General features: G+C 39.0%; 1 protein-coding gene across 1 annotated transcript; it reads right to left on the bottom strand.

The window, feature by feature from the left end:
* Positions 1–3064: 3064 nt before the first annotated feature.
* Positions 3065–3640, bottom strand: LOC106942442 (tubulin alpha chain-like; the record flags this gene model as incomplete). The annotated part of the gene is made up of 1 exon (XM_015025713.1): positions 3065–3640. A coding segment is annotated over exon 1 (511 nt), but the record flags the coding sequence as incomplete, so codon positions are not given.
* Positions 3641–15223: the final 11583 nt, after the last annotated feature.

Below are 15223 nucleotides of genomic sequence, written 5' to 3'. Positions count from 1 at the left end.
CAGTACTTAAGCTATTCAGTTTTCCTTGCTCATCACTGAATCCTTCTGTTATTCCTCCCCATTTTTTTCCTGTTGTGTTCTCCAGTTGTTTTTCTGCTAATTCCCTCCTTGAGCCTCATGTAAGTTTCCCTTTTATTTATTTATTTTTAAAAGAAATTGAACTTTATCTGCTAGCCTGGAATTTCGTCTGCATTTGGGTCCTACCAAAAACACTCACTATGATATTTTTTGACTAGCTCAGCAGCTCACTGCTTCTGTCAAGGTGATGAAGCAGTGGGCCTGCTGAGGAACTCTGTTATCATGTTGTGGTGATCGTCTGTGTTAGATGCTGATGGAGTATTGAAATACTAGAGAATAGCACCACCTGTGGGCTGCTGCAATGGCTGGTTACCGTGGAGACTGAATGTGGGGTGGCGGCCAGGCAATAGGTGATGGTGGAGCGCGTATTTCTTTGGCACAAATCCCTGCTGCTTGAGTGTCAGAAGATATGACAGGTATTATTTGGTCTCCTGCAAAAAGAAACAGACGGTTTGCTACAGTATAGTTTTGATACACATGAAATGACAATAGATTTTACTTACTTTACCCAAGGGGTTCATGCATAAGAATTAAGTGGCATAATACCAAAAAATAGCCAAGCAAAAGCATTCCACAAAAAATTAAAATTAATAAAAAGCAGTCAAAGCCCAACGAAAAACTCATGAAACCTTAAAAAGGCTAGGGATTGATTGATATTGATCAAGACCACTCAGGAAGATTCAAATACTTTGTCTTCTTGAAAGACAAGGTAAAACTTGGTGGTTTGACACTTTTTTGCTTGTCACTGTAACTGAGAATCTCCCAGTTCCTTTAGTCAATTGCACAAATCTGTCTTTCCCCCTACATCTATAACATATTTTGCTCCTTTAGCCGCAACAGCACGGAATGAAGGTGGACATCTGAAGTAGTAGCTGTGATGCTAAACTCAGCTTGTGATGGAGTCAAACGCTCAATCACCAGAGGAAGCAGAAACGGGTGACGTGTAGCATGGCTTGTGTAACACTGACATCTTTTGGTCGACTCCTCTGTAAAAGAGGTGAGACTTGAGTCACTGCAGCATAAGAGCCAACTACACCACAGTAAATAAAGATTATGATCACATTATGCAAGTGACTGCTTCATCTGTTCACACTACATATCCATTTTCATATCTGGACAGTTATTTGTGTTCTAAAAAGACAGAGTGTGCAGACATACATCGACAAAACTGATGATTCCCCAAAGTGAAAAAAACTAGAACTCTGTCCAGATGTTTATTAAATAAGGAAAGAAACAGATTGATCAAATAGTTTATTATGGATTTTTTTCATACAGTTCACCAATGCTTATTCTTCAAGATTTTGATGTAAAATTATCCTCATTCAACAAAAATTGTTTCTGATAGGTAATGAGACAGTTTCCTCATAGAACAATATAACAATGTAAAAGAAGGATCAAATTAAAAAATGAAAATTTGATGTGAAGGAGAATTTACCCTTAAAGCTGCAGTATAATATAGTATGAGACTGAAAATCTGTGAAGAATTGAGCTCTTCCTCCTCACAGTGCTCCTGCAGCCACCTGGAGAAATGCATCGCTCCCGGTCAGAAACAACCAATCAGAGTCAGGACTCCGCGTCTTTGGACTCCAGCCGGATTATAGAAAGAACTGAAACGGTTTATGTCGGCATTTGTTTGCTCAATTCTGAGCCTTGCATTAAGTTCTCTTTTTCAGTTCTAATCTTTTTATGATTATTTATGTGCTGTGGGAAACACCTGTTTTTTGTGTGTTTTTCTTTTTTTTCTCCTTTCTCTTTGACTGCAGGTACTACAACACATTTTACTGTCACATGCACAATTACTGTGTGTAACTGTGCATGTGACAAATAAAACTGATCAAATCTAAACAAACCTAATTCATTTAATGTATTTTTTTTATTTTTATTGGTTTTTTTGGGTGCTATAGTTTCATGTGTTTTCATAATCATTTAATATTCACAAACAGGGGCGCTGCCAGGAATCTTGGGTCCCTGAAAAAAAATTTCATTGGGCCCCTTCCCCCCACGCAGCTGTTACAATTTCTTGAGTCTATCTGACCCATCAAAAGCGTCACAACAGCTTGCAACTGCCTTGCTTTCTTTACTCCAATACTGATAACAAGTACAATATTTACTGCTCATGAATTTTGCATGCAAGAGTAAAATTCAGTATGCATACAATATGCAAGTAGGTTGCTGACATTTTGTCTATTAGTTTTAGATACTGAAATGTCTCTCCCCACGAGCAACAGTCATAGGCAACATGCAAAATATACATGAAACAATCCAGACTTCTCAAAAAATGCTCTGTAGTTGCATTGTATTCAAGCTGCAGTATGTTTTCTCCATATTTGTTAAAGCTGTCAACATATTGTGACAGTGGATTATGAGACAGATAATCTATGAAAACAGTCAATCTCCTTCCTGAACTACTATTGCTAGCTAAGGTACTGCATCGTTCTGACCAAAACAACCAATCAGAACCAGTAGGACACTCTTAGCACTGTCAATCAACCTCATTCACTCACTGCTAAATGTGCTAATGGTGGAGAAACAACTTATCATTACAGGAAAATCATTTATCTGCCATCACTTGGTAGCTATGCTAATTAGACTGAGCATTCACAACAGGCTATGGTAGCTGCAGCATAGCACAGAGTGAGGCAGAGGAAGGATGAGCCAAATGAGATTGTGATTGACAGCACTAAAACTCTCCTGCCACTGATTGGTTGTTTCTAGAGAGCACTGGGAGAAAGCAGAGGAAATAGATTTTTCACAGATCATACTGTCACAACATAATGACAGTTTTAATAAATATGTGGAAAAAAATATTTGTATAAAAGTTACATACTGCAGCTTTAATTTCACTCAGGAGAGGACGGTACAAGGGACAAGTTCAATATATGAATATGTTGGTAATTTTTTTCCTTAATTCATTAAATGCTAATGAAATGGAGGCAAACAGTAGTCTGTAGCTATGCTAACTATGCTAAATGGTTGATAATCTCACACAGTCTACCCACCTTGGATTTCTTGCCGTAGTCGACAGACAGGCGCTCCATCAGCAGGGAGGTGAAACCAGAGCCAGTGCCTCCACTGAAGCTGTGGAAAACCAGGAAACCCTGAAGACCATTACACTGGTCAGCCAGTTTGTGAATCCTATCCAAAACGGGATCAATGATCTCCTTTCCAATGGTGTAGTGCCCACGAGCGTAATTGCTGGCAGCGTCCTCTTTACCACTGATCAGCTGCTCAGGGTGGAATAGCTGGTGGTAGGTCCCAGTGCGCACCTCATCAATGACAGTGGGCTCCAGGTCCACATACACAGCCCGGGGAACATGCTTTCCAGAACCGGTCTCACTGAAGAAGGTGTTGAAGGAGTTATCTCCTCTTCCTGCGGTCTTGTCATTCGGCATCAGACCGTCCGGCTGGATGCCATGTTCCAGGCAATACAGCTCCCAGCAGGCATTGCCAATCTGGACTCCAGCCTGACCAATATGGAAGGAAATACACTCACGCATTTTTCTTTATTTTCTGGACGTTCAAGGACGAAGTAGAAATCTAGAAATGAGTAGACTTTCAGGACAAGGCAACCTTCGGCGTAACCTGAATAACTGCCCTGAAGGTCTAGAACTTTTTCCAGCTCTTGTTGAGGTTTCCAGTGGGTTAACAGCTGTTGTTAAAATACCCATTCAATACTCCACCTTGGTAAGAGAACAGTTATAGGAAACTTAGAGGAGGTCACAGAGGTGAATCGAGTTCAGTACAACCAAAATGATTCATGGACAACCCCTCATCTTCCTGTAAACTCATGCACAGCACAGTTAATACCAGAAAGCAGTGAGACACAAGATGAGACATGTTTGAAGTGGCATCCTCCTGTTGATTTGTCTCACTTGGGGGAGAATGAACAGAAATTAGTCAGGAATATGTTGTATGAGGAGTCGGAAGTCTTTGCTAGGCATGACTCTGACATTGACTGCATTCCAAATTTGCAGTTGAAAATTCACATTAAGGACGAAACACCTGTCCAGATGTCCTATAATGCAATTCCTAAACCCCTTTCACCTCCTTAGGTGAAAGAATATGTCCAAAATCTTCTTGACCGTGATTGGATTAGGAAATCCACCTCACCATATTCATCCCCTGTCGTCTTTGTCAGAAAGAAAGATCAGAGTTTACGACTGTATTGATTTTAGAAAACTGAACCAAAAAACTATTGCTGACCGCCACCCACTTCCACGTATCCAAGATCTGTTGGACAATCTGGGGGGTTACTCTTGGTTTTCACTACTTGACCAAGGCAGTGCATACCATCAAGGCTTTGTTGATGAGAGTTCAAGGCACATGACTGCATTCAGCACACCTTGGGGCTTGTATGAGTGGGTCCGCCTCCTATTTGGCCTTACGAATGCCCCAGCTGCTTTCCAAAGGTGCGTGGAAGGGGTCCTTGATGGTCTGAGGGATGAGTGCTGCTCTCCATATTTGGATGATGTGCTTTGTTTTTCCAGAACTTTCCAGGATCACATTGATGATTTGAGGCTTGTGCTTCGCCGCCTGCAAGAACATGGTGTCAAACTGCGACCAAAAAAATGTGAGATTTTTAAACGTCAGGTCAGGTATGTTGGCCGATTAGTGACTGGTGAAGGTGTTCAGATTGATCCACAAGATCTTGAGGCGGTGAACCAACTTAAAGACAGAAAACCAAAAAGTGTGGGAGAGGTTAGGGCCCTCCTAGGGTTCCTAGGCTATTACCGCAGTTTCATTCAGGACTTTTCCAGGGTAGCTAGACCACTTGTTTAAACTCATAGAAAACTCCAGAGAGTGTAATCAGAAACCAGATTCAGCTAATTCCAAAACTCAGTCGAAGTCTAAGAATACTGGACAGTTACCATCCAAAACCCCAGTAAAGTGGACAGCAACACACAGCAATGTAGTGTCCCAGCTTGTTGACATGCTAACAAGTCCACCCATATTACTGTACCCAAATTTTAATTTACCCTCTGTCCTCCACACTGATGCATCAAATGAAGGTCTGGGTGCAGTACTTTATCAACAACAGGAAAACAAGCTCTGTGTTATTGCATATGGCTCCAGGACACTCACACCTGCTGAGAAAAATTACCATCTTCATTCCGGCAAGCTAGAATTTCTTGCTTTGAAGTGGGCTGTGATAAATTTCGGGATTATCTGTACTATGCACCCACCTTCACTGTGTACACTGATAATAATCCCCTTACTTATGTCCTGAGCACAGCTAGATTAAATGCCACCGGACATCGCTGGGTTGGGGAGTTAGCTGACTTTCATTTCACCATAAAGTATAGACCTGGAAAAACTAATGCTGATGCTGACACCCTCTCATGTTACCCAGTCCCTCTAGAGCGGGGTCTCAAACTCAATTTCACCTAGGGCCACTTCAGCATATTAGCCACCTTCAACGGGCCACATTGACGGTGCAAATCAGGAGTGACCAGGTGCAGTCCTCTAGACTGCAACTTTTAGATGCATCCCTGCTAAAACACACCCCAGACAATAGGTTGACTTCCCTCATTAGCAGCAACTCAGTTCTGCAGAGCCTTATAATGAGTAAATGATCCAGGTGTGTTAGAGAAGGAACACATCTAAAGTTGCAGATGGTAGCTCTGGAAAACTAGACTTGGGCACACAATAACGCTTTGGAGCTTCTGGTTAGGAAGCACATTCAAAACCTTTGGTTGAAATGGTGCGTTAAATTCAAGTCTCCATTACAGACCAGAGAAAACTAAAGAGAATGCAACACTGTGTTAATCCATTTGAGGAGCTGGTAGTTGACCTTGAGGAAATAAATGACGATGCAAAAGTTAATTAGACTGTAACATGCGCAGTCCGCTGCTCAACCACTGCGGAAGCGGCTACGCCGCTGCGAAGAATTAAAAACCGCTGGAAGTATCTCATCTAGAAGTGCAGTTGTATCAAGCAGAAACAACCAAACAAGCTTCAGAAAGCACCAATGGGCTCAATAACAACCAGCAGCCCTTTTGAGCTCATTTCTATAGATTATTTGCACCTTGATCCAAGCAGAGGTGGTTATGAGTACATTCTGGTTCTGGTTGATCATTTTACTCGCTTTGCACAAGCCTATGCAACTAAGAACAAATCAGGCAAAACGGCAGCTGAGAAGATTTTTTATGACTTTATTCCCCGCTTTGGCTACCCTGAAAAGTTACATCATGACCAGGGAAAAGAGTTTGAGAACAACGTGTTCCACCGACTCCAACAACTAGCAGGAATAACCCATTCTCGAACAACTCCATATCATCCAGGGGAACCCAGTTGAGCGTCTAAACCGAACTCTTCTTCAAATGCTCCGCACCCTGCATGAGGAAAAAAAATATGAATGGAAAGACCACCTGCCCCACATAGTTCATGCATACAATTGTACTAAACACGAGTCCACAGATTACTCACCTTTCTTTATTCTGTATGGCAGAGATCCCCGTTTGCCAATTGATTTGCTTTTTGATTTGAAATCTAAAGAGAAGCAACATTCTAGACATGAGTATGCACAAAAATGGGCTTCACAGATGCAGGAGGCATATAAAATTGCCTCAGATAACAGTGCAAAATCCTCCGCAAAAGGGAAACAATATTATGATCGACATGTTAAAGGGGTTGCATTACAACAAGGAGATCGGGTTCTTGTGAGAAATCTATCTCAGAGAGGTGGTCCAGGGAAACTCCGTGCTTTTTGGGAGAAAAATATTCATCGAATTGTTGACAGGATCGGTGATGGGCCCATCTACTGTGTACAACCAGAAACTGGAAACAAAACATTCCGTGTTTTGCATCGGAATCTACTGCTACCTGTTAATGAATTGCCTTTTGAACAAGATAAACAGATTAAATCCTCAAACCAAACACGAAAACAGAATGAATGCCAGAATCATGACAGTCTGACAGTTGAGCAGGAATATGAAAATTCTGACGAGGAAGAAGGATACAACTATGTCCTCAGAACTATTCCTGTTTATGAAAGGAGTAAAGTAATCCCTCATATTTCTGAGCCAAATGTCCGCAGTAATCTCAGAGCAGTAGCTTCAGAGTTCCAGCCTGCAGGACATTTAACGCAGAATGCTGAAGTGCAACAGCAAAGTTCAACACAGTTGGTGGTTGTCCTGAATTAGTACCTCCAGTGGTACCACTAACTGAAAAACCATCAATGGAGAATGAGGTGGAAAATGGAGAGGATAGTTCCGAACCTGGCATGCACACACCAGAGGAGGAAGTGCTGCCAGTAAGGAGGTCAGCCAGAGCTGTAAAACCTAGAGAGGTCTTCACATATGACCACCTGGGTCAACCATCCTATCACCCATTGCAATCTGGAGTAAATCTGATGATTGCATGTCTTCCTTGCCCCATACTGTCTTACCCTGCTACCTCTGACTGTATGCCAATATGGACATTTTAGAGCAATGACACTTTGACAAATGACAGACATTTCAAGCAACAAACCTGACTTTTTATAGTTATATTTGTTAGTTCTATTCTAGATGTCTGGAGACATCTTTTAAAATGGGGGAGAGTGTAGTGTGTTGAGAAACAGTTAAAAAAAATAAAAGATGAATACACCCCTATTTTTTCAAACAGAATTGGTCTTGTCTTTTGTTTTCTTTTATTTGTTATTATTATTTTTATTGTTCATAGACGTATTTGTCATGTGCATGTGTCTTGCCAGTGGGGGCGCTCTCGTGCCGCTGTGGGTCTAACAGGGAGAACGAGTCTCCTGGCTCTGGGCATGCGCGGCTCAGAATAAACGAGCTCTTGCCAGAGATACACTGTCCTCTGTGATCAACAGGTAGTATAAACGGCAACTTTTTATGGGCCATTTGAGATGTTCTGTGGGTATATGGTGATAGGTCAATGTTGTGTTTGTATTTCGTAGTGTTTTGGTGTTTTTGTTTCTCTTGAGGATGTACTTATTTGTGGTGGGCTTGATCTTTTTTTTATAACCTCTGTAACGGTTATAACTGCCCGACGTTAATGCTTAGGAGAACCGTTATAACTGACAGATGTTGGTGTTTACTGTGTAGGTGTAGTGTTTTTTTTTTCAGTTTGGTTATGTTAATTTAGGATTAGATTTTCTTTATTTTTTGCTATGTTGTTTTATTTGTGAATTTTGTTTTATTTTATTTCTTTGTGGTAACTCTGGATGTCGATAGAATTTGAACTGTATTGTAATTGTATTTTATTTATCTGTTTATTTGTTTTTTTGCAATCAGAATAAACGAGCTCTTGCCGGAGATACACTGTTACGACTCGCTTCCTCTGTGATCCACAGATCTGGTTGCACAGGATTCATCTGCCTATGCACCACTTGATACTGGCACCAGATTCCCCTATGTCTAGGTCTTTCCCTAGGCATCAAGCTCTCCAAGCAGGAATGAACCATTTCATGCAGATCCAGGGGGGTTCAGGGCAAATATGGATGTGTAATTTTTGATCTGGGAGTGGGAACATTAATTTTTTACTGCAAAAACCAATCTTCTAAAATACAATATTACTAATTTCATAATTGACAGGGCCCCATTTTTTTTATTTTTTTATTTCTATGAACAAAACATAAATAAATTGTGGAAGGCCCCCTGGTGTGCTAGGACCCCAGAATTATCTCCAAGCCCCCCCCCCCCCTATATGGTGTCCCTGTTCACAGATAACTTTAGAAACTAAACTCCTTTTAAGTTCAAAACCCTTCTATACATTATGGTGAAACATTCTGAATCAGAATGCAATCAATGCGTTAGCAAACATTGCTAATTCCTATGTTTGAATTAGCAAAATATTGTATAAAACACTGTTAATTTATTTTCTTCCAGTTGCCAGATTCAGTTGGCTGAATGAAAGAACAGACCTAAAAAATGTGATAAAGTAAAATATTGGTAAATACTGTCCTAATAGCAGGATTAATATTTTAATTTTTGTGTACCTCTAACAATCACTGTAGTTTAGAAAATTAACCTGTAACAATAATAGCTAAAATTTTAAGTTAACCTGGACAAAAAAAAAACCATACAAAAATAAGAAATTATCAAAAATTTAATAATAAAGCAGCAGGCTCACAAATGGTTTTGTTAAATGTTAAGTTCAATTTTCTCACTGTTTTTACTAATAAAACCACTCCTGAAAGTTGCAGTTACTTTGTGATTTCTCAAAGGTTTTTCCAAGAGTCTCGCCAGGAATAAAAGGCAGTGCCAAGTAAACTTGCTGCAACCCACATCTACTGTTTTACACTCAACAGAAACAATGGGATAACAGCCATTCCAGCTTTGTATACCATCACTGGAGATAAGGAATATCTTTTACAAAAGTTTGTCTTGCAGCATTCTTGAAACAGATGTGAATCACCATCATGTCTACTAGCGGTAGTAATAAGTTACAGTCCGTCGCTTTCAGTTCTGTGGCTCTCTGTTGATTCTTAGGAACTGATTGTGAACTGACGTGTCTTCCGCATCTGCGTACTGTAGATTCCAGTCATAGAAAAGAGAAAATGATTATACTGGAAGTACGTTAGCTGTTTACCAAAATAAAAGCACCAGTATTAATTTCCTAATTAAAAGATCATGGGGGTCTGTTACTTTTCTAATAGTGTTATTTCTGTCATAATGTCACATTCATCCTGTTTTATCTGTCATCACTCACCTTTCTTGAGATGAAATCAACAACTGCAGAGGATTATTGCTGACCTTCAATCCAACCAGAAATACGGGTTTAGGGTCAAGAAAAGGCAAGCTAAAATCTCAGCAGACCCCACACAAACAAACTGTTTAGACCTTCACCTTCAGGTCGAGTAGTGATCCACTACTAGAGGTGAAGCAGTTATTTGGCTGATGGCAGCTGTTTCTTTTTACAAAAAAATAGCTGCCACAGAGACATTTAAAGGCTGGGGTATGTACTTTCATGAAAAATATGTTATTTGTTATAACTGTCACTATGTCATGGCAGTATATGAGGCAGATTGATTATCTGTGAAAAATGCTTGTGCCCTCTCCCTGTCATAAGCAACCAATCAGAGTCAGGAAGACTCTCCGCTAAAAAATCTTCTTGCCTGACATTTTTTAGCAGTGTCACTCAAAATGTGTGTGCTGCTAAATGTGCTAAATGTCCTTACAGAAACTATCTGCCATCATCGGTGGCCACAGATTGATGGCCTAACAAGTTAGCATCGGTGGCCATCCTAACTAGCCTGAGCATAGTAACGGGGAGAGGCTATAGCATAACATAGAGCAAGGGGGAGGCTGTGAGCAGAGTGTACACTAGCTGATAGACAGCACTAGGACCATCCTCCGGTCTCTGGTTGGGTGTTTCTGACCTAAACCCTATTATTTTATTCCCTCCCCCATAACATTTAGACTTAAAATTCCTTGTTTTTGTGCACAAACTTGGTGAATAAAGCTGATTCTGATTCCAAACTGAACACAACTGTATTTTTCACCCAATTAGCGCCATAGTTAATGTCAATAACTGTTAAACATTATTGTGTAAAACAAGATTGACTGTACCTGATTTTGAATCAATTGATTGCTCCCGTTTTATATGTCAGTAACCTACATCTGTTGGTCTCATAATATGTTATAATATGTTGTGAGACAAGTATTGTTAATTGACGAATTATAAATAAACTATGGCCAAAGTCGTTATCATGCTTTTATTTTGAAAACGCTCAGTGGAAGTGGTTTCGGGAGCTGTGGCTTCCATTTCAACTCAGAAGTTGGAATGGAAGTTTTTCTCAATTCTTCCTATTGAAGTTATTTCATTTAAAAAGTCGGGCATTGTAATGAGTGGAGCTACAGTCCCGGCGGACATTTCAGGACACATGTTGGACCTTGATGAGGACGAAGACCTGGAGGTGTTCAGTAAGGTAAAATAAAGTTGGCCTTGAGTCAGCTTTGCTTTGCTGTGGCTTTCTGGTGTTGTGGACTGACCGACTGAGTGGTGTTCCGCTGACACCAGGAAGAGTTGAACAGAACCGAGTCTCCCGTCAGCTGCCTGTTGTACTAGGCTTCTAAGTTGTTCCTAACGCCAAACAGTCTTTTATTAAACTGCTGCTGTTTTAAAAGTACTTTATTCTTTGAAAGATTTTTTTTTTGTCTGTTTAAAGAAATTTTGCTGACATTAATTTCTGTAGGTTTTGGAGTGTGAAGCTGACCTTATTTTCGCCTGAGTAAAAGTAAAACCTAGAATTTCAGGTAGAGAATTCATCGATCGATGTCCTGGCCAACACCAGTTCTCACCTAACTTTTTTTTTATTTCCTGTGCTCTGACTGATTTTTTGATAGGAATGTTAATTTTGAATCCAACAGGAAAATGAAGGAATTTAAAACCTTATCCTCATTTATCCAGATGAGCAAAGCATAGGACTCTGACCTGAAGACTTTATTAGGGCAACATGTAAACATATTCTGGCTTTAAGCTCAGTTTGGGCCTAACCCTCTTTGTAATGAAATGTATCTGACATTAAATATGAATATAAATATGACAAAAAAAAGTGCTCCACACTCTCTAGGGGCAGTATTATGTAAAAATCAACTTTTTTAAGCTTTACATCAAGTTATAATTTTATTCCCTCACCAAAAACCTACCAGGAATGTTTCCTTGATTCTGAGAAATCCTTTAATCTTCCATGGCAGTCACTACACCTTCAGACTTCCTGAAGGTGGAGATTTTAAACAGAGGAACAATTTCAAGGTGTTAAACTACTAAGTCAAATTTCTTTAAGTCATATTTGAGATACAGCATTTTTATAACAACTGAAGTCGTTATCATGCTTTTAGCACAATTAACTTCAGTTTACTATGTTAATTAAGTTAACATTTTATAGCAGTTGTTGGTGCCATTTTATAGCACTATGTGGTTGGAAAACACACAGTACTGCCCCTTTTAGTGTTAATATCAATGATGTTGTGAGTTCATTGTGTCTAATATATTTAATTAATTGGGGTAAACAACAGATTGATTTAATCATTGGTCCGAACCAATCATTGCAAAATTAGCCAAAAAACTGGTTCACCTATAGTAGTGGACCACTACACTAAAACACGCAAGGCAAACATTCTTTGTGGAAATCATGAGTAAAACCATTATTCAGTATCTATATGCTCTCACAAGCTCAGGTTATAACATTAAGTAAAATAAAATTAGCTACCATAACTAGGCAGATGATGCACAGCTCCACATTACGATGCCACCAGGTGACTCTGAACCCATAAAAGATCGGAACAGATGCTTGGAAGAGATAAATGTGTGGATGTGCCATAACTTTCTACAGCAGAACCGAAACAAAACTGAAGTTATTATCTCTGGACATAAAATAAGAACGATCTGGAGCAGTGTCTCAAACTTTTTCAGGCTGAGGACCTGAAAAAGGCCCATTTGTTAACCCATTTAACAAACACTCATAGACCATGTAACTTGACACAACATCTTAATATATACAACCTGAAATGAAAATATTAGTCTCTTAATACACTTATTGTCATTAGTAATTATTTTTGGAATATTTGGAGTTATTTTGTGAAAATGTGGTTTCCAATCATGTCAAATACACAGAAATAAAAAAGAATTTGTTCTTTATTGCAAAAGTTCTATACATTAATAATGTTTAGGCCTATTTGTAATCTAGAAGCACAGTTAAAGAAAAATAAACTTTTGAGTTGCTTTGGGAGAAACAAAAATCATCTTCTTCACCATTAAATCTAAAAAAATATACACCCATCTATTGTAATTAATTAAATATTTTTTTAGTAAATAAAAATAACAATGGTTGTTGGGGTGTGATCACAGCATCATAAGCAAGCAAAGTATAAAAAACAAAGAACAGTTCTCACTTACTGAGACTTGAGTCCTACCATCCTACCTGAGTGAATTTAAAGCTGCAGTATGTAACTTTTATACAAATATTTTTTTCCACATATTTATTAAAACTGTCATTATGTTGTGACAGTATGATCTGTGAAAAATCTATTTCCTCTGCTTTCTCCCAGTGCTCTCTAGAAACAACCTGTCAGTGGCAGGAGAGTTTTAGTGCTGTCAATCACAATCTCATGTGGCTCATCCTTCCTCTGCCTCACTCTGTGCTATGCTGCAGCTAGCATAGCCTGTTGTGAATGCTCAGTCTAATTAGCATAGCTACCAGTGATGACAGATTAACGATATTCCTGTAATGATAAATTGTTTCTCCACCATTAGCACATTTAGCAGTGAGTGAATGAGGTTGATTGACAGTGCTAAGAGTGTCCTACTGGTTCTGATTGGTTGTTTTGGTCAGAACGATGCAGTACCTTAGCTAGCAATAGTAGTTCAGGAAGGAGATTGATTGTTTTCACAGATTATCTGTCTCATAATAAACTGTCACAACATGTTGACAGCTTTAACAAATATGGAGAAAACATACTGCAGCTTGAATACAATGTAACTACAGAGCATTTTTTGAGAAGTCTGGATTGTTTCATGTATATTTTGCATGTTGCCTATGACTGTTGCTCGTGGAGAGACATTTAATTTTTTGTCAAGGGACCCAAGATTCCTGGCAGCGCCCCTGCCTACCATAGACTTGTTCAAAAGAATCAAATCACTCGTGATCGCTTGGCACAATACTCCCAGCAGGTGTAACTTGGTTTCCTCCGATTATATAAGTAATCCTGGAGTTGTTTTCTTTCAATCTCTATCTTCAGCTTTTCCTTTGAGTGTCTTGGTTTTAAGTCACTTAATCATTATCATTTTTAAACACAATCATTTGGTAAGCTAACTCTATGCATCATACTTTGAGCTCAAGCCATGGCAAACAAATGGTGGTTTACTTGCATGACCTTGCTGACCACTAGGCGGCGCTCGTGGCCTACCAGTGGTCCAGTGACCACAGTTTGAGAAACACTGATCTGGAGTCAACGCAGAGCTTCAGTTATTACAGCTAGAACCAGAGATCAGTCTGAAATCTGGGTGTGGTGATGAACTCTGACCTGAATCTTCAGAGCCACATAAAAACAGTTACAAAGTCGATCTTCTATCACCTAAAGAACATTTCCAGGATTAGAGGACTAATGTCTCAGCAGCATCTAGAGAAACTCATCCATGTGTTTATCTTTAGTCACATTTATTCTGCAACAGTGTCTTTACAGGTCTGTCGAAAAAAATCTGATCGGCTAATCCATAACGTTGCTGCCGGAGTTCTCTCTAAAACCAGGAAGATGGAGCACATCACCCCTGTAGAATTGGCTCTATAGACATAATATAAGAATAGACGCCTCATGGACCGCTCTCGCCTATTGTTGCTGACGAGATTTAGGGCTGCCATCTTGGAAGGGTTGACTGCTCCACTCAGCGTTATATGTTTGCCAGGCACAATGACATATCGGTGCATTTAATCAATTATTACACGCTTTTTTGTTACTTAAAACCATATTCAAACATCTATCAAAGCTACATTTATAAACAATTGTGTTTTTTAAGTATAGTTTTTATTGCATTTATACATAGTTCAGCATATTTAAATATGCTTAGTGGCTATAACAGTATAATAGGAATGGGATATTCTGATATTGATGTATGATGAGCATTTTATAAAGCACACAGCCGATCATAATTTATTTAATACATTATTTAGTAATATCAATACATATTTTATATAACTATACAAACACAAATAAATGATAAAAAATGGCACAAATAAATAATGATTAATACTGAATAATATATATTGGATACATGTTTATATGTATGTATGTATATATATACATATAGATAGATATATGTATATGGTTTTCAGCCAACGAGTTCTAGCTTCAGAGTGATTCAGCAGCTGAGATTGAGTCCAAAATCCGATGCGAGATTCATCCGTATCCGTCTCTCTTTAAAGATATCTCCCTCTTCTTCCTCACATCGTGTCTTTAGGAAACCTTCAAAACAAAAACGGAAGATTTGGGGTGTATCTTACTTTTGACAGAGTGAAAGAATTACATATAAATAAATAGCCTTTACCATCTGTGTAAACTTTGCTGGTGAATGTTATAACACATAATATAAGTTTTATAATATGTGTTATATTGTTTCATTTCTAATATAGGCCCTTGTGTCAAATAATCTAAGTCAATGTTAGAGAATAATTAATTTTTTTAGATGTATGGAATCTCATTTA

This window comes from Poecilia latipinna, unplaced genomic scaffold, assembly GCF_001443285.1.
Source record: "Poecilia latipinna isolate Pla-1442-1.1 unplaced genomic scaffold, P_latipinna-1.0 Scaffold4276, whole genome shotgun sequence".
NCBI lineage: Eukaryota > Metazoa > Chordata > Actinopteri > Cyprinodontiformes > Poeciliidae > Poecilia > Poecilia latipinna.
The sequence above is the reverse complement of the archived record's forward strand: the minus strand, read 5'-3'. Positions and strand labels throughout refer to the sequence as shown.